General features: G+C 37.7%; 1 protein-coding gene across 2 annotated transcripts in view; it reads left to right on the top strand.

The window, feature by feature from the left end:
* LOC145774269 (serine/threonine-protein phosphatase PP1-beta catalytic subunit) overlaps positions 1-26,355 on the top strand; it is a 32,183-nt gene extending 5,828 nt beyond the window's left edge. For both annotated transcript variants that reach the window (XM_082585468.1, XM_082585467.1), the window contains exons 2-8: positions 2,603-2,734; positions 9,401-9,631; positions 9,984-10,088; positions 12,893-12,964; positions 17,559-17,710; positions 22,778-22,912; positions 24,094-26,355. In XM_082585468.1, the coding sequence (XP_082441594.1) occupies positions 2,603-2,734; positions 9,401-9,631; positions 9,984-10,088; positions 12,893-12,964; positions 17,559-17,710; positions 22,778-22,912; positions 24,094-24,195 (929 nt within the window). In that variant the 3' untranslated portion in view covers positions 24,196-26,355. The remainder of the gene's footprint in view (positions 1-2,602; positions 2,735-9,400; positions 9,632-9,983; positions 10,089-12,892; positions 12,965-17,558; positions 17,711-22,777; positions 22,913-24,093) is intronic.
* Positions 26,356-27,219: the final 864 nt, after the last annotated feature.

Here is a 27,219-nt window from a genome sequence, read left to right as displayed (position 1 = left end):
AACATATTACGATGATATTTTCGCACTGGACAGTCGGACCAGTGCGAAACGATTCGTACTGGTCCGCGGTGAACTTGCACTAGACATTGGCCAGAGGACCAGTGCTAAGATCGAGCCCTGCTGATGCAGGCCTGGTTGTCGAGATTAGCAGATTGAAGTTTTTGATTGTTGAAGTGTTTCTGTCTGTGAATTATTTTATCCACCAGGTGTCGCTGAATGGAGAATTGTCCTCAAAATGCGTTGCTCAAATGTACACCTCGGTATACTACTTCATGCTGCTGTCCGGATGACGCGAACACAAATCATGCGTCCAAAACACGAATGATGCGAGGCTTGGTTATTTCTTATAAAACTACTTTTGAATATTTCAATCTGCGTTGATTGCTTTGAGACTATCAATACAAGCCGAGTAAACCATTTTCACAGCTTGGCCTTGGTTTTGTGCGGGAAGAAGTTGAAAAGCATAGTAGAATTAGCCTACAGGTAGTAATCAAATCCAATTAAATTAGTGATGTTACGCCACTACACAAAACACACACTTGAATAAACCATATTAAACAGACACCATCGTGCGCTTTCGATACTGTCTCCATACAGGTAGTTATATTGTAGGCCTAATCATGAAATACTGTTTGCAGTGCATTCACGCTGTTTGACAGTGAGTATAAACCTCCTAAAACTAGGTTTTCTTCTAAAACAAAAGAGTGTAACTGGCATCTTGTGCCTGAGGCAACAAAGAACCAGATTAACTGCCCAAAGTCAGACTTATTTTTCTGCAGACGTGTCCAATCCATTAAGATTAAAATGCAACAGATGAGTTAATGGCACCTTTATCTAAATTTTGTTAAATGCAAAAAACAATTTTTATATATATTTTGTGAAATTGTTATCGTGACAAATGAAATTACTACCGTATTTAAAAAACAATTCATTTTAATAAAGAATAACCAAGTCTCCCGCCGTTTATGTATTGCGACAATTGGACCTTGCATCATTTGTGTATTGCGACCTAGGGAGGGGGTCATCTGTGTTCGCATCATTTGGAATGTGGCATAAAGTCGTGTCTGTACACCCTGAGAGTCGATCCACCACTGGTTGATCTTGCAGTTTCCTCAATTTTAAATCAAGCTTTTAATCAACTGAGCTATTGTGGCAAATGATACTGATAAAAACATGACCATGATTATAGTCACCGTACAAGAAACAATACCACCTAAGGTTTTGCTCGCTATATCGCTTGAGCAAATGAATAGCACTTCTTCAACAGATTGATCATGTTAGATCAGCTGTGATCTCCTTTTTGAACTGCCTCCATTTTGTTCTGTCTTTTGTTTTTACCAGTTCTGCGGCATGCTTTTTATTCCCGTAATTTGCTTGATATTGTCAAAATATTTCATTTTTTGGCGTCCTTTTGGTCGTTTGGCCTGCACCATTCCAGTCAACATTGAATTTTGCAACAAGTTGCTTTTTGCTATGTTTCTGAAATATCTCAATTTTCTGAGGTTAATGTTGTTAATCAGACTCTATTTATCGTTTGTTTGGAAACAAATTCATTTATTTTTATTTTCATTGATTGATTAATATCTGGTTAAGTGTTAAGTACAGTAGTGCAGTTTAGCATAATGCTTTCTATTAAAATGTAGTTTTACTGTACAGCATTCACAGTATGCAGATTTTGAACATGGTGAACGTTTTAAGATTGAATGACTTTTAGTTTTCCGACAATCCTGATACCCTGCTAAACCGATATTTTAGGACAAAACGAAATGGTGCGGTCTGACTGTACCGTCCTTCAAAATAATATTTGCATGTGAACCAGAGGAAGCAGTTGCACACTAAAATCGTATCCACTTTTCTTAGGCAAAGAAAGCAGGCTTTACATTACATCAACCCTAACGTTACCAGTTCTGTATGTCTAAACTTGGTCTACAAACTGGCTATACATGTGCCATGACAACCATTATGTTCAGTTCAGTTGTTTTTATTTGTGACCATCACAGCAAAAATAATACATGTCAACATAGCAAAGGTCTACAAAAATGAGAAGTGACAAAACGCGAACATTATGTCATGCTTGTGACCAAAATAAGTTATTAAGTTTTAAAGAAAATTGACAAGGTTTTCTTTGGAAAAGTTTAGGATAAAAAGCAAAATAAAATCAAAAAAAGCTTCTAAAAAAATTAAAACACCAACATATCCACTCTATAACTTCATCAGTCATCACTCATCAGCCCATATACCTTTTAAGTTAACTGATAATTTCAAGATTTGCATAAATAGACACTTGCTATGAAGATCGGCCATGGTGCGTTATCAAGAGTGCTGATAGTCATGAAGGGAACATATTTGAACATCATCTCATTTCAAAATACTTTTTTTTTACATTTGACACTGTCAAAGGTTACGTTGTTTCATCCAGCAATTAGTAAAAATCTCTGTGGAACCTGTTTTTTTTTAAAACGAAGTTTCTCAGCAAGATATTTTAGAATGCAGAAAGTGCCCTTGATTTCAAATTAAATTTTTACACTAATTTTGTGGCACTGTTAACTGCACTATTTATTTCAGACTAAATTTTCACACTAACTTTGTGGCACTGTTGCAGTACGAGGTGGGAGACCTGGAAGGACTGTTCAAATGACTGAAGCAGAAGTGCGGGCTTTGTGTCTTAAATCTCGGGAAATATTCTTAAGTCAACCAATTTTATTAGAACTTGAAGCTCCATTAAAAATTTGTGGTAAGTTAATTTAAGTGACTGTAAAGTTTTCTAACATTAGTCATGTTGCCGAATGGTCTGAGTCATTCTGTTTTGTGTTGTATTCAAGGTTGTATGGGAATTAAAGGTTTACAACAGAAAGTCCTTTGACCAACTTATAATCAATTTATTAATAGAAAATAAATAATATTTCATCAATAAAGGTACCACAATGAGAGGGGTCTGCTACTATTCGGCGAGTCCGATTCGGCGAGTCCGATTCGGCTAATCCGATTCGGCGAGTTCCCTATTCGGCGAGAGCCTTTTTCGGCGAGTGCCCTATTCGGCGAGTTTTTGAAATTTTATTTTTAAAAGGGAATTATTGGGTACCGTAGCCTAATTAGTAATTATAATTGCCGTTTTTACATCGTTAAACGTTGAAATCATGCAGAAACGAATAAAAATAAAATGTTTGAACTATTAAATTAAAATTCGTTATGTCAGTTCAGTTAAGTTGTTTTTATTTCTGACCATCATATGAAAAACAATACACGTCAACATAGCAAAGGTAGAAGCGACAAAACGCGAACGTTAAAACGTGCTTGAATTCGTCATGTCAGTTCAGTTGTTTTTATTTTTGATCATGATATCAAAAACAATTCACGTCAACATAGCAAAGGTGTAGAAAAAGATAGAAGCGACAAAACGCGAACGTTAAAACGTGTTTGTGACCGAAGTAAGTTATTGAGTTGAAAGAAATTTGACACGGTCGCAACACCTTCAGAAAAATTTAAGAAATAAAGGGAAAATAAAAAAAAGAAAATGTTACAAAAAAAAATCATGTTTAATGTCTATAAGTTAGTACTTTTGAATAGTTAAAATGATTAGTTTGGATCAACAAATGTGTGGCCTACAGCTTGAATTGAAAGGAAATTATCGGGTACCGTAGCCTAGTTATCCCGACCAGCAGAAATTGCCGTTTTTACATCGTTTTAACGTCGCTAAACGTTGAAATCGTGTAAAAGAGAGAACTTTGATGACTAGGATACGTTGAAACTGGGAAACATTCACAGAAGCCCTTCGATTTGTTCCAAGAAGCCATTTAGCCTAACAGTTCATTTGTACATTGATTCAACGTCTGAATACATTATCTTAAAAATGCATAATCTTAAAAATGCAACGTATCGAAGGGCTTCTGTGAATGTTTTTCAGTTTCAACGCAGGCCTTAAAACTCGTGTTTTTTTCCGGCAGCCATCGTGGCCTACCGAGAGCTCCTTCTCGGCGGCCAAATCTGCGTGCTTGGAGGCCAAAATACAATAACGATAGCACAAGTAAATAGCATTAAAGTTGCAACAATGTTAAAATGATCACTTAGCGTTGTTGAAGTCTGGGCGACGTACTGCAATAGAATCGTTGTACTACGCATTAAATGCTTTATCGAGATTGTAATCCAGTATTGCGGGACCATCTAACGACCCTAAATTGTTTTAACTGCTCGCAGCTCAATAAATTGTTTCAACTGCATACCGCCTTTCATAAAACTTGATCATTTATTCCTTATTCCGTTATAATGTCATCATTGAGGGTGTGAAGTCACTAACAGTGTTCTCAACTATGAAGACACGTGTTTTACCCACGGATGTCAACTAACCTAGTTCTCCTTTTTAACAATGATTCAGTATCCGACAATATTGAATCGATATAAAAACGACAATATTGCCAGCCGATGTAAATTAGCACTTCGGATTAACACTTCGTTAAAATAAACATCGGGAATTGCAAACAAGACTTACAGCGCTGGTGATCGCAGCTGGATATATTCAATACAACAGTGGTGACTATGATGCGCTGACCTAATTCTGCGTCACTCTTTGATACTACATATTTTCGACATTTAATCCACGATCATTCTATTGCGAAATTAAATAATTGGCTAGAAGAAACCGGCGGCCAAACTTGGCCGACGGAAGAGGTAGCACAGGCGGTCATTCAAGCACTACTTAGCGGCCATGGCCGCGATGGTCGCCGGCTGCTTTAAGGTTTACAACGTATCCTAGTCATCAAAGTTCTCTTTTCTACACGATTTCAACGTTTAGCGACGTTAAAACGATAAGCCACACATTTGGTGAGTCTTTTCATTCTGTTACTACAATGTAAAAATGAACTGTTAGGCTAACTGGGTTCTTGGAACAAATTTTTGCTGGTAGGGATAACTAGGCTACGGTACCCGATAATTTCCTTTCAATCCAAGCTGTAGGCCACACATTTGTTGATCCAAACTAATCATTTTAACTATTCAAAAGTACTAACTTATAGATATAAACATGATTTTTTTTGTAACATTTTCTTTTTTTTATTTTCCCTTCACATCTTAAATTTTTCTGAAGGTGTTGCGACCGTGCCAAATTTCTTTCAACTCAATAACTTACTTCGGTCACAAGCACGTTTTAACGTTCGCGTTTTGTCGCTTCTACCTTAAAAACAACTGAACCGACATGACGAATTCAAGCACGTTTTAGCGTTCGCGTTTTGTCGCTTCTACCTTTGCTATGTTGACGTGTATTGTTTTTGATATGATGGTCTGAAATAAAAACAACTGAACTGACATAACGAATTTTAATTTAATAGTTCAAACATTTTATTTTTATTCGTTTCTGCACGTTCAGCGACGTTAAAACGATGTGAAAACAGTTAGGCTGCGGTACCCGATAATTACCTTTTAAAAATAAAATTTCAAAAACACGCCGAATAGGGCACTTGCCGAAAAAGGCTCTCGTCGAATAGGGAACTCGCCGAATCGGACTAGCCGAATCGGACTCGCCGAAACGGGCCATTCCGCAATGAGAGCATACAATACTAGGAATAATTTTTTTTATTTATTTTCCATATGGCTGCCCTTCACTTGGATAACTCTTTCAATTCATTGTCGGAAGTTTTCGACCAATGCGCGTAGCTCATCCTGGGGTACTTTGGCCCATTTCACAGAAGTGATTGTTTCAGAGCATCAACACTAGGGTGAGCAACGAAACACACCTTTGCCTCCAATAACAACCACACACAAAAATCTATGGGATTCAAATCAAGCAATGAGGGAGGCCACATTTTCTTGCTCCAATATCTTGGAAGTTAACATAAGCACCATTCCTGAGTCTTTCTTGAGGTGGACGGTCTTGTTGGAATGTGCAAGGCTGATCTTTGTAGTGTTTTCTTATCTCTTCAAGGGCTGTAACCAAAATATTGTTGATGTAGCAATTTAAATTGGTTTTAACTCCCTTTTCCATGAAAGTCAGAGAAGACTTTCAAGTAACTTTGGAGATGGCAGCCCACAGTCCCACACCAAGACAGAAGGTGGTTTTTGACGGCGGTAAACTGTTTTTACATAATCTTTAATATCTGCTGAAGACTTTGCATAAATTCTATCGCTCTCATTACACTGGTCTACGACTATAGGTTCAGACGGAAATGGGTTTGTTTATTTGAAAGAAACCTTTACTGATAGCAAAACTGATGCCAAAGTATTTTTTTTTTAGTTATATATTGGGCCATTAATCGGGCACCCTTTGCTTGACGATTCGAATTTGGCATGTTACAGAGCTTAATGATCTCAGATTTGGTTTTCCTCGAGCGATGAAGCTAAATGATGGCTTCTCTTTGGCCCATTTTAAACCTTACAACTCATGTTTATAATTAGACCTAAATTTTTAGAGAGTTCAGCAAGATATTTAGCATATTCAATGGCATATATTTTTATAAGTGACATTCAATATGTTGAATCATACAAGGAAAAAGTCCAAGTACTTTCTGTTCACCCTGTAGTGTCGGAATGGCCCGTTTCGGCGAGTCCGATTCGGCTAATCCGATTCGGCTAGTCCGATTCGGCTAATCCGATTCGGCTAGTCCGATTCGGCGAGTTCCCTATTCGGCGAGAGCCTTTTTCGGCGAGTGCCCTATTCGGCGAGTTTTTGAAATTTTATTTTTGAAAGGAAATTATCGGGTATCGTAGCCTAATTGTTTTCACATCGTTTTAACGTCGCTGAACGTGCAGAAAGAATAGAAATAAAATGTTTGAACTATTAGATTAAAATTCGTTAGTTCAGTTGAGTTGTTTTTATTTCTGACCATCATATCAAAAACAATACACGTCAACATAGCAAAGGTAGAAGCGATAAAACGCGAACGCTAAAACGTGCTTGAATTCGTCATGTCGGTTCAGTTGTTTTTAAGGTAGAAGCGACAAAACGCGAACGTTAAAACGTGCTTGTGACCGAAGTATGTTATTGAGTTGAAAGAAATTTGGCACGGTCGCAACACCTTCAGAAAAATTTAAGATGTGAAGGGAAAATAAAAAAAAGAAAATGTTACAAAAAAAAATCATGTTTATATTTATAAATTAGTACTTTTGAATAGTTAAAATGATTAGTTTGGATCAACAAATGTGTGGCCTACAGCTTGAATTGAAAGGAAATTATCGGGTATCGTAGCCTAGTTATCCCTACCAGCAAAAATTTGTTCCAAGAACCCAGTTAGCCTAACAGTTCATTTTTACATTGTAGTAACAGAATGAAAAGGCTAACCAAATGTGTGGCCTATCGTTTTAACGTCGCGAAACGTTGAAATCGTGTAGAAAAGAGAACTTTGATGACTAGGATGCGTACGGTTGAAACTGAGAAGCATTCAGAGAAGCCCGTCGATACGTTGCATTTTTAAGATTATGCATTTTTAAGATAATGTATTCAGACGTTGAATCAATGTACAAATAAACTGTTAGGCTAAATGGGTTCTTGGAACAAATCGAAGGGCTTCTGCGAATGTTTCCCAGTTTCAACGTATCCTAGTCAGCAAAGTTCTGATTTCTACACGATTTCAACGTTTAGCGACGTTAAAACGACGTTAAAACAATGTAAAAACGACCAGCAATTTCTGCTGGTTGGGATAGCTAGGCTACGGTACCCGATAATTTCCTTTCAATCCAAGCTGTAGGCCACACATTTGTTGATCCAAACTAATCATTTTAACTATTCAAAAGTACTAACTTATAGACATTAAACATGATTTTTGTTTGTAACATTTTATTTTTTTATTTTCCCTTCATTTCTTAAATTTTTCTGAAGGTGTTGCGACCGTGCCAAAGTTCTTTCAACTCAATTACTTACTTCGGTCACAAGCACGTTTTAACGTTCGCGTTTTGGCGCTTCTATCTTTTTCTACAGCTTTGCTATGTTGACGTGAATTGTTTTTGATATCATGATCAAAAATAATAACAACTGAACTGACATGACGAATTCAAGTACGTTTTAACGTTCGCGTTTTATCGCTTCTACCTTTGCTGTGTTGACGTGTATTGTTTTTCATATGATGGTCAGAAATAAAAACAACTCAACTGAACTGACATAACGAATTTTAATTTAATAGTTCAAACATTTTATTTCTATTCCTTTCTGCACGATTTCAACGTTTAACGATGTAAAAACGGCAATTATAATTAGGCTACGGTACCTGACAACTCCTTTTCAAAAATAAAATTTCAAAAACTCGCCGAATAGGGCACTCGCCGAAAAAGGCTCTCGCTGAATCGGATTAGCCGAATCGGATTAGCCGAATCGGACTCGCCGAATAGTAGCAGACCCCTGTAATGTAGATTAGATAAAAATATCAGAAAGAAAAGCATCATCATTCATCATGTTCACTTTCAACCGTGTTATCATGCACCTTGCCAGAACATCAGTCGCAAACTCGCAATTTGTGATGCGATTTCAATTTCTAGAAGCATGTGAAATTAGTAGTATCCCCAGGCCTTTAAGCTCCCGGCGGCCATAAATGACCTCTGAAACATCCGCGCCGGCACTTCCGCGCATGTTTGGTCACCGGCTTCCGCACAGTTAACATTTCTCAACTCGGTGATATTTGAAACATTTTCCTTATTGATGTTGTATTTTAAACTTTTTTCCGCTTGTGTTAGTACGTGAAACTATTTTCTCGCATTCGCAACCTTTCTCAACCTCGTATTTGCAACCTTTCCGACGAGAATTGTTGCCCTAAAAGTTTCGCTGTAAGTGTGAGCGTCGATCTATTAAATTCGAAGACCAGTTCTCTCCTACTTAGGAAGCATTGCGTTTAAATACAACTGTAAATGTTTTTCAGGGCCTTGTTTACGTTGTTCTTACCCTAGTGAATGCAAAAACACGATATTAACGGATTCTTAAAAACACTAATGTTTAATTTTGGCTGCCGGGCGCAAGAATTTGGCCGCCGGGAAGAGGCACTGATAGACCATGCTTGGTCCCCGGAAAAATAAAGGAGTTTAGAGGCCTGATCGTACAAAAGGGTGTCATGTAAAAGTGACATAACTAATTACTGTAGATGAGCGTTTTGTTGGTATTTTTCAGCTACTTTACTGTTAATTTATGGTAAATACAAACTGCAGTTCAACGTTTGTGCAACAAATCTAAACTGTAGGCCTTTCAATCTGAATATCTTTCATTCTTGTCAGGTTAAGATTGTCACACTTCATAATAATCTACCGGCAATGAGTATTTGGTAGATCACAAAAGTTCATCTTGTGCTGAGGTTGAGACATGGTAGGATTGGTTTTATAGGACAAAATGCACTATAATTTGCTAAACTTGCTTTTTCCTCAAACATCAAAAAACAATCACAGGTATTGGACTGGGTTGTTTTTCTTTTTTTGTCATGATATGTTATTTCAGGTGACATTCATGGCCAGTACACTGACTTACTGAGATTGTTTGAGTATGGAGACTTTCCACCTGACTCCAACTACTTATTCTTGGGTGACTATGTAGACAGAGGAAAACAATCACTGGAGTGTATCTGCCTACTACTTGCCTACAAAATAAAATATCCAGAAAACTTTTTTCTACTTCGAGGCAATCATGAATGTGCTAGTATTAACAGGATATATGGCTTTCATGATGAATGTAAGAAAACTATCTGTAATTTTCTATGCTTTTTTGTTTTCTTGTAGTGTTTTGGTGGGCTTGGCACATTGAAAGCCGTCTTTTGTAACTGATTATCCATAAATTTATTATTCCAAGCAATGTTCTACATGTTACAGTTTGTAAAAGTATTTATAAGAATGTGTAACGGCATATTACAACGAACAGGGGGCCACTGCTATTGCATATCACATCATCTTACAGTGAAGTATTTAACTTATGTCCCATCCTTGTATTCATGCTGTTAGTATGGGTGGCGTACAACAATCACTTGTTAACATTGGCTAATGTAAGCTGAATAAACTGAATTCATAACGAAAAACCATGTTTTTAGGCAAACGTCGTTTCAACATCAAGCTGTGGAAAACATTCACAGACTGCTTTAACTGTCTTCCTATTGCTGCTATTATTGATGAGAAGATATTCTGTTGTCATGGAGGTAACATCAGAAGTAACTGAGCATTAGACCAACGTTTTGATTCTAATGGAGTAAAAATGTTCAGTTTGACATATGCCAGAGTAGTATGGCTGGTGAGCTCACTCAGCCCCGGATAATTTTAGGTTTGGTTCAATTTGTGGTCATCCCCGTTTCACAGTAGGCCATAACTATTTCGAGAGTAGTGCGTTTCATTGAGTCGATGCGGCGCTGTGGGCACGTAGTCATCACACATAGCCGACCACAGTACAGTAGGGTTAGTAAAATACAAAATAACATAAAACTTTTTCCAAAAAGCTAAGTGCCAATCAATTGTTATAAAAATAGAAAAGTGAATGTACATTATTTGAATATGAGCGTTCGTTAGAGGCAGATAAAAACAAGAAAATTAGCTCAGCTGACGTCACCTGGACTTACTGACGTGTCAACAGATTTCACTTGAAACAGAAAACCACTGCGCGCTTATGGGTACATCTATTTTCCGCTCGTAATGGTTTATCGTTTCACGTCCAGTTGATTTCAAGTGAACATGGAATATCTTAGCTTGTTATCTGCGTCTAGCTATGAAACATTTTTTTTCATACATAGCTATGAAACAGAACTGAACCCAATGAAACATTCCAAAAGCTCGAGGAACCCCTGTTCAATAATTTAATTGCCTTATGCAAAAAACATCGTTTGATTAATAAGAACTCCTTGAAGTGAAGAAAACATGTCGACGAAATTTGGCGGGAAAGCAGAAAGCTGAAGGTAATCGCACCACAAGAAAACAACGAAAATTCGTAATCGCAGCGAACGTGTTAAACTTAAAGTGTAGCAAATTTATTAATAGTGGCAATAGTTGATTATATTTAAACTATATCATATGCATATAATAATAAAATAGACTCTCGGCTTTGAATGTAAACTTGCGGAACCCCTAGACTTACTGGAGGAACCTTAGGTTTCCGCGGAACTCCGGTTGTAAACCACTGCCTTACGGTAATGAATTTGTTTTTCCATAATTATGCACTCAATCAATATTATACTATGACACCAACCAGTGAACTTCCAAGTTGGCTTGTGTCAGCTAAAGCGCCAAACGTTGTGGCCCCTGAAAAAAACTCAATTTTTATTCTCCACAACTCTCAACCAAGTAATGAATAGCGTGGATTGCTTTGCAATGATGCATCTGTTCAATATTCAATTCATGCTTATTGCTTAGTTCGTTTCTAGTACAAGTAGTAACAACTCATTTGTAAGATAGCTTGCATTGCACAGACACAAGCCTAGTCATTGTCAAACTCAGCAATATAGTCTCCAGAGGTTTATAGACCAATGCGTTGACAAGTTAATGTCTGTCAGCTACACTACTCTTTTGAAATCAAGTAGAGATATCTGAACTTGTATTTTGCGTAAGCTTATTCTTTCAACATTGGCATCAGATTAATGTGGCCATTATGGGACCAAACTATGCTTGTTATAATATTTCTATGGTCAGAATAGTCACTATACTAGTACGTAGCAGTAGTAGTCTAGTTTTAATTTAGTGATAAAGCTTTGGTAGAGAGTTTGCATTTTTGAACCATCGACAAGCAAAACAAAGTAACCTTAGCGGGTTTAACATAATGTATTACACACAAAACGAAGTATATAACATAATGACTCAAACGTTATCGACACGTACGTGTGTCCTCATCAGGAAATAAATCTACAATATACATAAAATGAAAAATCTTAAGATAAATTTGACTTTGCACTGTAACGACACTCTGAACTGAAAAGCACAAACTGAACAAATGATACAAGAATGATTACGAGTAAATTAAAGTTTTAATTTAGTGTTGTTGCCGTTACCAAGGGCCGCAATCGCTTTCATACCCTGCCTCCACATCAACCTGTCTAAAGCATCCTTTCTTGTCAAGCTGACCTTGCTGTTTTTCTCCTCAACTTGCCGTTTCCACGTTTTCTTAGGTCTTCCTTATTTCCTACGACCATCCACTCGCTTGGCCAAACTATTTTCTATTTAGTAACTTTAAGGCAACTCGACTGCGCTCTGTATTACTTGTTAGATCAGCTGTTCTCAACCAGAGGTCCGCCAAGCGTGTGAAGGTGTGAAGGACTTGTAATATAATAATGAAGTTGAGTTGAGAATCACGATGCGGTATTACATTATCCAAATAACACAAATGTAATTTTGACGTCTCACACATTGGCTATTTTTGTACTGCATCGCTAATTGCGCTTTTTTTGGCCTGCAGCGATATTTTGTTGGTCAAACTTAAAAATTAGCACCCCAACATTAGAAAAATAATCTACAAGGTAAAAAACGTCTTTGATAAACTTCGCTATATAATCCAAGTGCTTGAGGGTTGCATGTGGCTTGAGTGTATTTTGAAGGATCCGTTTCTAGTTTTGAGCGTCTGCGATGCGTAAATAAAGTTATTTATGTGAAGAAAGGGGCGTTCTTCTCGGCTATCAGCACAAGGCTGAGCACTCACTAGTACAGCGAGCAGTTGCGATTCGCTAACCATAACGGTGTAGCTTCCACGCTAGCCATTCAGACCATCCAATCAACGATATGTTTTTCGGCAGCCGATTTGTAGCAAGAATTGACAGCGATAGACACGTGTTTCGCCCATGAGGCTGCGCTCATCAGTATCGCACCGTATTCTTGCCACAAGGTATTCGACCGCCGCTTTATATAAGTAGATGGTGATAGTGCAATGGAAAGTAGAGGTTCCCTTTTCATTAAGAGGAGCGGATGAAAGCTAGACTGCTGCAAGTGCTACCATATTGAATTTAAAATTACCTTTGTTGCATTGCAGGACTTTCGCCGGATTTGCAAGGCATGGATCAAATCAGAAAAATAATTCGACCAACTGATGTCCCTGACACAGGTACAAAAATTTCTGCCGTATGTATTGTATGCTTGTCCTTTTATCAGCAATCATCATATAAAACAACTCTTCAATTTTACATAAAAAAAAAACAACCAAAAAGCTGGCAGACCTTGTCAAAGCGGCCACAACAGTAGTCGATAACTCGATATAAAATACTCGGCGAGATGTTTTATAATACAAATCAACTTTGTGTTAGACCAATCAGTTGTGAGCCATTGTTTCATCTTAAATTTAATTTGAAGTAGCTGAACGTAAGATATCGTTCCACTGACTTGAGTAAATATTTAAGTTTGAACTTAATTTGTATGATTACGATCTGTCTATACACAAATGGCGTTAATACAGCAATCTGCATTTTATTTTGGCCGAAAAATTTTCATAAACTTTGAATCGTTGTGTTGATGTCGTCAATTCGTTATGAACGCGTTTCCAAACACTGTACAGTGTACGTACAACTTGGATGGAATAAAAATTTCCCCTTGTGACTTGCAAATACAGTTACAAAAAATTGTGATGGAATAAGTCTTTGCCATTTTGAAAGCAATGCGTACTCAAATTAATACGATTTTAGTTAGGAAGTTTATTTGGTACGAAAAAAAGGTTGTTGTTTTACAAAATAAATTTTACTTTATATTGCCTAATACCGTACTTGTTAATATGCAATATGCATTCCTGAATTGGGCCTCAAAGTCATGCCCGAATCCACTTGAAAATCTACGTCGTACTTTAGTTTTTGATTTATTACACTTTGGTGTGGAAAAGTTTTTATTTTTGTTTATAGAGTAGAGGCGTGACGCCTACCTAGTCTACCCCTATCGCTTGCTCGACTGTCAAACATACAGATTTGAAAAGAAGATAGTTTCCAAATTAAAAACCGACTTCAATGCTACTATTAGTATTAACTAAATTTTATTGTAACGTGATGTAGGCTATCCTACGCTACCAGCGCCCAGACTCATTTGCGTTTTTCATCAACAAACTCATGTTTGTATGTTTCTATGCAACTAATTTTGCTGCAATATGGTTTGGTTTTACCCACCAAGCAAGACAACTTCATAATTCACATCAAACTGCACCACCACCACCACCACTACATCCGCTACCCGCCAAATTGGTCATAACAAGTCGGTTACCCTATCAAAGTAAATGTAAATCAAGGATTTACTATGAAAGATTTACAAATATATATAGGATTGCTGCGCTATTGACATAAATAAATTTGATCATGCAGAAGACTAGAATTGCCACATTGTATACATTTTTGTAATCAAAATTACCAAAGTGAATGTAAACTATCAAATATTAGTACTTTTTTTACACTTTTGACTCTTAAGTTAGCTTCTGGTGAAATCTTGCTAATAGTTTCGGAATACCGTGCTGTAATGCTTTCCCAATTCTAATTTGGGTAGGTGTGTGGTACAAGTAGCACCTTTGAACCCTGGGCAGTCGCCATGGACTGTTACACCATGGGTCTCGGGGAACACTGGTCTTGATCACACACCAAACTAACAAGTGGGTCCACGTCCCACCTCATGGGCAACAACCTCGACTGGTTGGCTAAAACTTGTTAGAAATCCTGCTGCCTTGCAGGAAATACTTTTTTAAGTAAAGGCTAGGCCCACCGCCAATAACTGTGGTTAGCGTCAGGAAGGGCATCCGGCTGGAAAATCTTTGCTCCAAAATATTATTTAAATGCAGCAAAAAGCTCAGGAGGACATAAGTCGGAAATCGATTTTATTGTGGTTGGGCAGGAACAGAGAAAGTACTTGAAGAATGTGAAAGTAATTCCGTGGGAGTTGCAGCATAGACTAGTAGTAGGAGACTTAAATATGAAAAAAGTGAAGAAAATTGTGAAGAAAGAACGAGTTTTTGTGAGAAATGTGTGGAAACTGGAGGAAAAAGAAACGAGAATTAAGTTTGTGAAAAGAGCAAAAGAGCTGGTAAACATGAGTGCGCAGGACTTGTGGGCTTCATTTCAGAAAGGTGTCCTAGCAGCATGTGATGAAGTATGTGGGAAAAAGAAAGTGAGGAGGGATCGTGGAGACACATGGTGGATTGGTGGTGGGATGAAGAGGTGAAGCATGCGATTTCACAGAAAAGAGATGCATACAAGCAGTGGCGCAAAAATGGGTCAGAAGAGAATAAAAAGAAGTATAAGAGTATGAAAAAGAAGGCAAAGAGGGTTGTTGCAAGAGCTATGAAGAATGGTGCTGAGGAGGAACTTAATAAAATGGGGGAAAGCCAAAACAAAGTATTCAGACTCATAAAGCAAATGAAAAAGGATGGGAATGATATTGTAGGGGGAAGATGTATAAGGAGTGGAGATGGGAAGTTGCATTTCAGCCCGGAAAGCAGAGGAGAAGTGTGGAAGGAACATATGAAAAATGTTATGAATAAGGAGAATGTATGGGATCATATGACAGAGGTTGATCTGGTGGAGGGTCCAGTGGGAAAGGTTACTCGTGATGAAGTGGTGGAGGCAATGGGGCAAATGAAACTGCATAAAGCAGCCGGTCCATCAGAAGTGAGCGTAGAGATGATAAAAGCAAGTGGAGAGTTGGGAATTGAAGTAATGCTACAACTTAGCCAAAGGGTATTAGATGGAGAGGGAATGCCGGAGGAGTGGAAGCATAGTACTCTTGTTCCATTGTTCAAGAGAAAAGGGGATGTGAGAAGTTGCAGTGCATATAGAGGTGTAAAACTACTAGAGCATGGAATGAAAACTGTGGAGCGAATACTAGAAAAGAGGTTGAGAACATTGGTGAAATTAAATGATATGCAGTTTGGATTTATGCCAGGAAAAGGTACAGTGGATGCTCTGTTTATATTGAGAAGAATGCAGGAGGAATACCGAGAGAAGCAGAGAAAACTATATATGTGTTTTGTCGACTTAGAAAAGGCATTTGACAGAGTACCAAGGAAAGTGATGGAGTGGGCAATGAGGAAAAGAGGTATACCGGAGGTATTAGTGAGAGCTGTGATGTCTATGTATGAGGATGCAAGAACAAAAGTGAGAGTTGGATCAAATTATTCAGAGTTTTTTGTGAAGGTTGGTGTACACCAAGGATCAGTTTTGTCACCTCTGATATTTGCTATTGTGGTTGACGTTGTAACTGAAGGAGTGAGGTAGGGCTTATTGAGTGAAATTTTGTATGCAGACGACCTGGTCTTGACAAATAATAGTATGGAGGGACTGGAGAGAAAGTTTGAGAAATGGAAAGAAGCATTTGAAACCAAGGGTATGAAGGTGAATCTTGAAAAAACAAAAGTGATGGTGAGTGGAGCAGAAGGAACAGTTGTTGAGAGCAAAGTAGATCCCTGTGGAATATGTGGCAAGAGAGTGATGAGAAATTCAATGCAATGCAAGGAATGTGGAAAGTGGGTACATGCAAGATGTGCTACTGTCAAGAGAGCCGCAACAAGATTGGCGAAGTGTTTTGTTTGTGGGAAATGCAGTAAAGGAAGGAATGAAGTGGAAGGCCATGATGATGAGTTCTGCCATGGCATCGAAACAGTGACAGACTTCTGTTATCTGGGTGATCGGATAAATGGAAGTGGTGGATGTGAAGCAGCGGTGACAACAAGGGCAAGATTGGGCTGGGCAAAGTTCAGGGAATGTGGGGAAATGTTGTATGGCAGAAAATTCTCACTAAGGATGAAAGGGAAAGTATATCGGAGCTGTGTGCGGCCTGCAATGCTATATGGTAGCGAGACATGGATATTGAGAGAGAGTGAACTGGCAATCCTGAGAAGAACGGAAAGGTCAATGGTGAGAGCAATGTGTGGGGTGAAAACGAGAAGGGAAAAAAGGACTGAAGAATTGTTGGATATGCTAGAGATGAGAGAGACCATAGACCAACTGGCAAGGGCAAATGGAGTAAGATGGTATGGACATGTGATAAGGAGGGAGGAAGGAAGTTTTATTAGAAAGGCACTAGATCTAAAGGTGGATGGGAAGAGGAAACGCGGTCGTCCAAGAAGAACGTGGAAACAACAAGTGAAGGATGAATTTAAAAAAGTCGGACTGAAGGAGGAAGATGCAAGGGATAGGGTGAAATGGAGAAAAGGGATTAAAACAATTGCTGCGCGGAAACAATCGGCCACCCCCACTAGTGGGAAACAAACCGACGATGGATTATGATGATTATGATGAATTTCTGCATTCCACTTGAAAGCTTGACCTTATGAGAACCTACTTTTTGATATAACCCACTTTAGGTTTTATGTGGTTTGACTTAATAATGCAGGTTATTAGTTATTTAATGAACTTGGCCCACCAACCAGTTTAGCATTAGCCAACGATTTCTAAGTTTTTTTCGCAACATTTATTTTTGACGATGCCGGAAATGTAAGTTGTTGCACTAGTATAGTTTTTACTTGTTTGATTTATCTTTTGTATGATGTACTATCAATCAATTATTTAACTTTGTTTTGGTTGATCTATGAATTATGGTAAAAAATATTAATTTTTGTTTAATAATTTGTAATTCTGGTTTCATTTTTGGCTGGTGTGTGCCATTCCAACGCACTGCTTAATTACCAATTTCAGTACCTCTTGAATGATACGAATCTTAATTTCTTTACCTTCCAGGCCTCTTGTGTGATTTGCTGTGGGCTGACCCAGACAAAGACATCAATGGTTGGGGTGAAAACGATCGTGGTGTATCTTTCACATTCGGCCCAGATGTTGTCAGCAAGTTTTTAAACCGGCATGATTTGGATCTTATCTGTCGGGCTCATCAGGTACCAGTCAAAGTTATCAGTCTTCCCGAACGGCACAACTTATGTTATTTCCGCATAGATGCTTCCTTACGTTCAAGGCATATTTCTGATTTGACCTTCGAGCAGTGTTACGTCAGTGATTTGCTTGATCCACTCGTGCCGAAGCTACGCTTGCACAGTTAAGCCAGAAGTATAGAAGGCATGTTTGTTTGAGTGCGTCGCGTTACCATATATAAACTGTTAAGCGTCTACGCAACTACAAACTGCTGTATGGCACTTTCAGAAAAACTTTTAAAAATAGAACAAAGTGATAGAGTTGTGCTTAGTCAAAATGAGCCATTGCTTCTGTAAATCGTTTACTCTTTGATATAAAGTTAGTTTCGTTATAACAGTATCATACAAAGGAACAGCTGGATAACCACGTATTTACTTGCATGGCAACAGTTCTTTTTCAACCTCTCAAGTTTTGTCTTAAACTCTGTCTTAAGACATTGACACCATATTTTTTCTCTTCAAAACTTTTTAGTCGTTGCGCAAATGTGACATAGTTGCCTTTGAAGTCTTGTTTTTAATAATACTTTATGACGTCATTGTTACATTACTTCATGATGCAGGTTGACTAAATTAGTTTCAACAGCGTGGGTTACTTTTTCTGCATGTGAATTGTGGAAATACAGTATACGTGCTGTTCTTTTACTGCTACACGTTTTTAAAATGGTAGAGTTAGTGGTAAAAACTTGTATTTGGGCATTATAGATTAGATCGGAATGGCCCGTTTCGGTGAGTCCGATTTGGTGAGTTGCCTATTCGGTGAGAGCCTTATTCGGAGAGTTCCCTATTTGGTGATTTTTTTTCTAAATTATCGGGTACCGTAGCCTAATTATCATTGCCGTTTTAGGGTTAGGATTAGGGTTGACGGTTAGGGTCTTATTTCAACGTTTAGCGACGTTAAAATGATGTAAAAGCGGAAATGATAATTACACTGGTCTACAAATTTCAACTTTTTTTTCAGGTTTGGGTTTTGACAACTGATTTTGGCTAATTTTGGGGCGCTGAGTCCGAAAATGAACTCAGATTTTCTCTATCACATCAAGCTTTCTTTCTATCGTTGCCATTATTTTATGAAATTGTCCAATTTTTACCCTTTTCAGTGCAGTAAAATGTCAAATATAATTATTTTCTGACAGCTATAAACTTTCAAACATAGAGATATTTTTACACTAAATTCATAAATTGGTTCAAATTTCCTCTAAAATAAAAAAAATTCCTGTTATGATAATCGTAATAGGACATAGTGGAGATTGGTAGCGTTGAGTTTTTCCATGCTGGCTTGAACTCCCTGTCTTGGCTTAGGCGTTATCTGTGGGTCAGCTGCTATCTCTGTGCACTGTGCAGATGGAATATCGTAGGAAGACAGCTGGTGGGAGTAGATTTGACTTAGTATTAAATTCTTGCTTAGTAAGGAAAATTTATTTAGAAGTTTCATAAAGCGCATGTACATTGTACAGACCAACATCAAAGTTCAAGCTGAAAAGTGGTTTGTGGAAGGAAAAGGTATTTTCATACTTTATAAGTTTGAGTTTAAGTCGGTTAGAGTTTTTGGTATAGTGGTGTTTCTGTGGAAAAACTTGCTCTTAGAAAACTACTAACAAAGAAAGGTTATATTTGATCTCAAGCTATGTCTGCTTCCAGCAAAAGAAGAAAATGTTGTAATGATCCGGATATATTTTGTTACATTTGTGGATGCTTCATGTTGAAGTCTCAACAATGCAATATCACCACGTTTGTAAAAAGGGCATATTTTGCTTACTTTAAAGTCAAGTTGGGGGACCAGGACAAAAGCTGGGCTACTCATAAAGTGTGCAAGACCTGCGTTGAATGTCTGAGAAGTTGGTCGCAAGAAAAAGGTTCACAAATGAAATTTGGAATACCCATGATTTGGCGAGAGCAACGAAATCATGTTGACGATTGTTATTTTTGTCTTGTTAGTGTGAAAGGGTATAACCAAAAGAGTAAACATCGTTTGAAATATCCAAATCTGGATTCGGCATTGCGGCCAGTTCCTCACAGTGATGAAAAGCCACTGCCAGTATTTACATCACTTCCAGAACTACACGAAGAGGCTATTTCTTCTTTAGAAGCATCGTTTAGTGAAGGAGAAAGGGAAATTTTTCAACCAGCACCGGAGGATCTGTCAGATAAGCCTTCCCAGTTTAATCAGATGGAATTAAATGATTTAGTGAGAGATTTGTATTTGCCTAAGCAATCTGCGGAGTTATTGGCATCAAGGCTACAGGAAAGGAAACATCTCAAAGCTGGTACAAGCGTGACATTTTATCGCAAACGAGAAGAAGAACTGCTTCCATATTTTGCTTCCCACAATGATTTCGTTTATTGCAACAATATAGATAGTTTGAAGTGTGTTCTACTTCACAATGGTAACGTGTACGGTTCTATTCCGATAGGACATTCGGTGACAATGAAAGAAGAGTATCAGAACATCAAAACCGTTTTTGAAAAGTTAAAGTACCATGAGCATGGTTGGCTCATCTGTGTAGATTTAAAAATGGTGAACTTTTTGCTGGGGCAACAAAGTGGCTACAGTACACCAAATATCCATGTTTCCTATGCTACTGGGACAGCAGGGCCAAGGATCAGCACTGGAACAAAGAAGAGTGGCCTCCAAGGCTCACCTTGACACCTGGAAACAAAAATATCATACGTGATCAGTTAGTTGATATCAAAAAGATCTTCTTGCCTCCTCTTCACATCAAACTTGGTCTCATGAAACAATATGTAAAAGCTTTGGATCATGAAGGAGAGTGTTTTAACTTTTTAAGTATATATGTTATGCTTTTCCTGGTCTCAGTGAAGAGAAAAAAAGAGCTGGGATTTTCAATGGACCACAAATCAGGCAATTGTTAAAGGATGAAAATTTTGTAAAATCAATGTTGCCATTCGAGGCTAGAGCTTGGAATGCTTTCGGTGCTGTTGTGAGAAATTTTTTGGGAAACAGAAAAGCAGAAAATTATAAAGATCTCTTAAGGGAGCTACTGCTTAGTTTTGAAGATTTGGGATGCAGAATGAGCATCAAAGTTCACTATTTGAAAAGCCATGCGGATGAGTTTCCAGAAAACCTTGGGAAAGTTAGTGAAGAACAGGGTGAACGTTTCCACCAGGGTATTAAAATTATGGAGGAAAGTTATCAAGGTCGGTGGAATTGTCATATGATGGCCGACTATTGCTGGAGTTTTAAAAGAGAAATTCCAGATGCTGCTCATAAAAGAAAGTCCCTAAAAAGAGCATTTTTAAGCTTATAAGTGAAGAGTTCATATTTTATGAAAGCTCTTTTTTTGACTGTTTCTGAACTCGCCCTGCCCAATTCCCTTTGAGTCAATCTTTATTTTGGCACTTTGCTATTTCTGTGTGTGTCTTCAGAATTTCTGCACTCCATTGGAATGTCTATGTGCATATTGTGTGAACTGTAGGCTGTAATTCAGATAATACCTTGTCACTGTCCTATCGACATGTTCGTCAGCATAATGTAGCGTTTGATGTTATTATGGTTGCTCTTTTGCATGCCTATTTTTTATTCCAAGGCATGAAATTTTAATAAAGACAACGCAAATTTGTGTGAATATAATATAGAATGCTTGTTCGCTAATTAAAGCTAGATTATTGCAGGTAAAACAGTGTTTATTGCATCAGAATTCCTTGTTTTGACAACAGAGGAGGGGCAAAAATTGATTTTTTTCAAAAATTAGGGATATTTCATATCTCAAAAACGTGATGTGATAGAGAAAATCTGAGTTCATTTTCGGATTCAGCGCCCCAAAATTAGCTAAAATGAGTTGTCAAAACCCAAACCTGAAATTTTGTGTAGACCAGTGTAATTAGGCTACGGTACCCGATAATTTTCAAAAAAAATTCAAAAAATCACCGAATAGGGAACTCTCCGAAAAAGGCTCTCACCGAATAGGGAACTCACCAAATCGGACTCACCGAATAGTAGCAGACCCAGATTAGATAGGGATGTTTTAAAGGATTTTTATCACGTTCGGCTTAAACAAACCAGCACCCCGAACTGAAAGGCGTTTCTAAAAAGAACAAAAAAAAACAGAAATCCTGATGAAAAAGCGTGATTTGAAACCAAAGAAAATTGTGTAGAAGAATTTTGCATTGAAAGAAAGTTTGGTTTAATTTACTTCATGTTTATTTTGAATACACCAAAGCCTAGCAATTAAAAGCCTTCGAAAAGCGTGGAGTGAGGCCACACTCTGTCAATTTTTCGTGCTTCGAGATGTTTGATTGTTGTGTTTTTGTTTCAATCTCAAAACGAAAGGAAATATTGAATGATCTGTTTGTTTTGAGCAGCTCAATCGCAGACCGGAGAGTATTATTATCATTAACGAATTGTCCAATTGTCCACCTTTAAACTTATCCTGGTTTAGTCGCCAAGCGTGCAAAAGTGCTAGGATTAAGTGTTTTATAATGAGAATAAATAGTTTGACAATTCAACTGGGCTTATCAGTGCTGGTCCCCAAGAATAAGCACACTTATACTCCGTGTCGGACTGTCGGTATTGTGACAGGGAGTATATTTCAAAGAAAAGTGACAAATTGTATCTGGGGTTTGTTGAAATTTTAACTATTGATGAATGATGATGCACTTCCACGAAACTTCTTTCAAAGGTAGAAATTTCAAAAATGCCCACTAAACATAAATAAAACTGTTATTATTGTCAATTCTTCTCAAATTTTGTGCTACAATTGGTAAAAAATGAGATTGGCGGTGAAATGGCGCAGCGGATAGAGCGTTGGCTTTCAAATGATGCAAACCTGGTTCGACACCCGGATTAAGCTGGTTGTTGGTAAACTCGCCAACCTCTACCCATGGTATAATAAATTGGGTGTGCGGAGCTGTTGAAAGAAAAGCGGCCGAGAAAATGGAACTGGCCACCCTACTCCCGTTAGTGCCGAAGGCCTATTGTTATGAAAACCTTTTTTCTCATTTTCCGAAGCTCAATAACTGAGTATGGGACCACATTTACCTGGTAAAATATTATCTTGTTACCTTCTTTTTGTTCAGGTGGTTGAGGATGGATACGAGTTTTTTGCCAAACGTCAACTAGTGACGCTGTTCTCTGCTCCAAATTACTGCGGAGAGTTTGACAATGCGGGCGGGATGATGAGCGTTGACGAATCACTGATGTGTTCCTTCCAGGTTACGATTGAACGTTGTTGTTTTAGTCATTGTAGATTTCTAAAATTAAAACGCTTTGCACCTGTCCAGCCTATGCGTCAATGTACTGAAGTAATTCGAGCTTTTAACTTGGCTTTAACGTAATTTTAATGAAAAACATCATGTTTTAAAAACTAGAAATTGTTTGCTTCTTATGTTGATTTTGGATCCTGTAGTGTTTTCTTTGAAATAACAGTGCCCTTTTTGCAGTATTATAACGTTAACATACCTTTGATTGCTGTCACATTTTGACGATGTTTTGCACAGGTGCTGAATTTGTGTCAAATCCAATGCCATGAACTTTGTGATTTTGAGAATGTGTAGTCTTGGCATAGTAGTTCTAAACGGGCAACGATACTTCTCTGCAAAAGATCAGAGCACACTCGCAGAACTGAGTCCCGGTTTACATTGATTCAACGTCTAACAACCACATATCACATATCTTGCTACAGGGTTAATGCGTACTTTGCGTGGATTACGCAATCTCTGTGGTTGTCAGGCGTCATTTGACGACATAATTCTTCAGCTAATGTTGCGCTTGCTTTTTGTTATTGGTAGCATATCCGATTGCGAGTCGGGTCTTGTCTACCGGGCTTGTGTATTTGATACAATTTATTGTGTAGATGCTCGTAGTCTACAGCTACACCTGATCTAAACAGGAAATAGGTCAAATGTACATCAGTTTCTTTCATATCTGGTTTTACAAACTTAGTTCGAACTATACAATTCTGAAAAATTTAACGACAACGTTGTTTAGTTTTCCGATTTAGTTTAAGTATGTTTTACTGTCAGCTTCTCTTATAATTAAATAAAAAAGTTTTTTGGTGGAAATTTTTTTAGGGCTGACAGTGTTCAGTAAAAAAATATTTGTCCAGGCTGTAAACATTTAAAAAGACAGGCGCTTACTAAATCACAATGTTAAAAAATAATAAAAACGGTTTTCGTTTTACTCTTGGCTTTATCACCGATGTGTGTCTGTGCGGTGCAATTGTCATGATGATAGCTGACAATGAAAAGAATAACTCCAACACTTTTTTAAATGTTTTTTTCACGTTTTTCTGAGCGTTTTAATACTCCGCGTAAATAACCTGTTGATGAAAAGAATCATATTCATATGGCATGATGAAGCGATTGTACTAATAGGTCGATTTTGTTTTTTCTAGATCTTAAAACCGTCAGAAAAGAAAGCAAAATATCAGTACGGTGGTCTGAACTCTGGTCGGCCAATAACTCCTCCCAGAAACAACGTTTTGAAGGCAAAGTGACTTTATTTCGACAACTTCTTGTTCTTAATTCTTTATTGAAAATTTCTTTATTGTAGCTGATTTTGTTTGAGCTGTTCTCTCAAACCGTTAAAAGACGTCTATCTGTTTACCCACCGAAAACAGCCGATATAGGTTTGTATGGAGTGTGAATTGCATGCTTAACTTTGGGTCTAAACGCATTGAAGTTGCATGCACCTCAGTGTGTGGAGTTCGATTGTACTTGCTTCTGTGAGACCTTTTCTGATTACAGCAATACAAGCTTAGTTGAAAATCCACACGGATGCAGTTGAACATTTAAAAACTGTTTAAAATTTATAAATCCGTATTCATTTAATCATTTGAAATAGTTACAATGCACGGGAAACAAAAGTTGTGCATTGTTCAAATAATTTTTTCAGAAATTCAGCCTTTTAATTGAAGCAAGGTCTTGGAAAATTAAATTGTGGAAACTTATAATTTTTTTCAAATTCGTTTCATTCCTATGATCAGGCTTCACGTTTTCTTTTCTATAATTTAAGATAGTGATTGACATTGCCATGATGTATCAAGTGTAGAAACAGCCGACGTATCTTCTCGCTCTGCATCGTTTTGAGTTGTGTCCAGTGCCTACGCTGTTAATTTGACTTTTAGGAAAGTACTACAAAAACTGTTTGCAATCTGTCTGGTGATTTAAGATTTTTCTAAGGGGATAGTTTTGCAAAAAGGAAATACATTTGTCACAGTAAATCCTTTCATGTTGATGCTAACAATATAGTTAGCATCAACATATTAGTAAACATGTTCCCAGCAACCTGAATCAGCGTGCGTGAGAAGTTTTTCCGTTGTCAGTTACACCTCTGTGCTCGCTTCTATTGGACTAACTTTTTGCACCAGAAACACTTCAGTTTTAGTGCGGTACCTCATGAGTTCATCGCAAGTGTAACTGTACCACCGGATTGGGTGGTTCGGAATTTAACTGTGTTTAAAATGGTATGCTTGTCTTTGAATTTCCAGTGTTTACCCGTTTTCATCTATCAGATATTTTAATAACGTTTGGCTTGCACGTTTCTAAACCATTCTATGGGATTGCCACATCTATGTAACAACACAATTTTTAACTCGACACATTGATTTTTACTTTCGGTGACATGATGAGAGTGGTAGACTCAGTGCGATTTTCCACAGCTGCACAGTGCACACTGCACAGCCATGGGTTTAACTATGAGCACTAAAAACAGCATTGAAATTTAATAGATTTCCAGTTTATTGTAGAATCCGTTCCGTTCATTTGATTGTTCTTTATTTTGAAATATACAATCTTCTGAATCACATGAAAACACGTTTAATTTAGTTATATAGAAAGAAAGTTATTTTTAGCATGATATTAACCCTACTTCTGCATGACTACTCTGCAACTCTGCCTGTTTCTTGTTCAATAAAGGCATACTAGCTTTCACCATGTGAATATACTGAACTTTGCGTGCGTGTACCGACCTTTATCACTCCTGAAAGATGACTTTTCTTCTGTAAGACTAGAAAAATTAACTGTTTGACTGAGTGCTGTATGATTCATTTGATTTTTTCAGCAGTTATGTAAAGTATTCTGCAGAGTCTAATTGCATTGTTGTGGATACAACACGTTTTTATGATAATTTTATGATTTCATCATCACCAGTTTGTTATCTTCAGCAGGGGGGAACCGACATTTGTTCCGACTAACAACTGTCTTTAAGTTGCTGTATTATTTTGCCATGCTTCCCTGTTGTTGTGAATTGTACCTACTTTTCCCCAGTTATCAATGTGAGCTGAACCTTAATTCACTTTGATTGTGATTGTGCATCACACATCAATACATGAAATATATATTTTTATGCTACTGTATAAAATCGTCAGTATCACTCAAACATCGAAACTGCAGTGTTCGTCACTCTAATACTGCTGACTGTGTCTGTCTACGCCGTTTTCATAACTGACCCAATTTGTCGTGGAAGTGATATCTTAAAATTTACATTGTTTTTTCATCACTAAACGGATTTTAACGTTGCGTTTTATTCGATTGTACATTTTCTGTTTCGAGTAGGCCCTGGTCATTTTTGTACTTTGTTTATATTGTTCCCATATCAAGACTTGATCGGTCTTTCGCAAAACAATCAGTAAAATATATTTGTTATTTTTACGTGATTGATGCAAAAAATACTAAAACATGATAGAAATTTGGACAGTATGTGGTAGAAACTAGTAGGCTACAAAAAACGTCACTCTTGTTGACCGGGCCTGCAGCATTGGTTTGAACTTTAAGGTATCAGAAAGAATGCGAAACTGCCAAGGTTTAGCTTTTAAGTAGGCTTTTTAAAGATTTCTGCAATCAATCAATAGCCCGACGTACACAGATCTCGCAACTAAAGCCTATTTTGCGAAGTTTGAACACGTCGCTTAAACAGTTCTAGCTTAATGGATCTGTTTTTGTTAAAATCCCCACAGTTTAGTAAAAACTAATGATATCCATGGGTAGGCTACGCTTTTATAAAAACAGTAGGGTGCTTCCGGCTTCATCGATTTCCGGCAATTTTTTTACAAGCCCACAGGTGAATTTTCCCCAGCGCGGCTTCAACATATCTCCAACTTCTTGCGAGTTTGCTCAACCGCATCGAAGGGTGTCTCCCGGGGATGTAGTCCCCGGTGTCTCCGAAAAAAGGTCTTAAAGAGATGTTGTTGTTCAGTTGGGCGTAACCACTGAGCTAACGGGGCGGAGTTTGCATGGTTAAAATCATTGAAGAACAAAAATTGGGAAATTGCTTCACTTTAGTTGAGGGATTGCGCCATGCGGCAATGAAAGTTTGCGGTGTCTGAAAAAGCGCGCGCCAGACAGAAGAGATGAGATTTTTGGTTTCCAGTGACGACAAAAATCTCATCCCCAGATATATCGACAGATATTAACTTTATTTTTTGCCAATAAAAAAGAAGTTTAAGTTAGACCAAGCTCATGTGTTTATGCGTAATCAACAATGTTTTGCTCAAAGAAGTTGTAGGCCAAGGCTAGTAGAG

The sequence above is a fragment of the Aplidium turbinatum genome, chromosome 7 (genome assembly GCF_918807975.1).
Source record: "Aplidium turbinatum chromosome 7, kaAplTurb1.1, whole genome shotgun sequence".
Taxonomy (NCBI): Eukaryota; Metazoa; Chordata; class Ascidiacea; order Aplousobranchia; family Polyclinidae; genus Aplidium; species Aplidium turbinatum.
The sequence above is the reverse complement of the archived record's forward strand: the minus strand, read 5'-3'. Positions and strand labels throughout refer to the sequence as shown.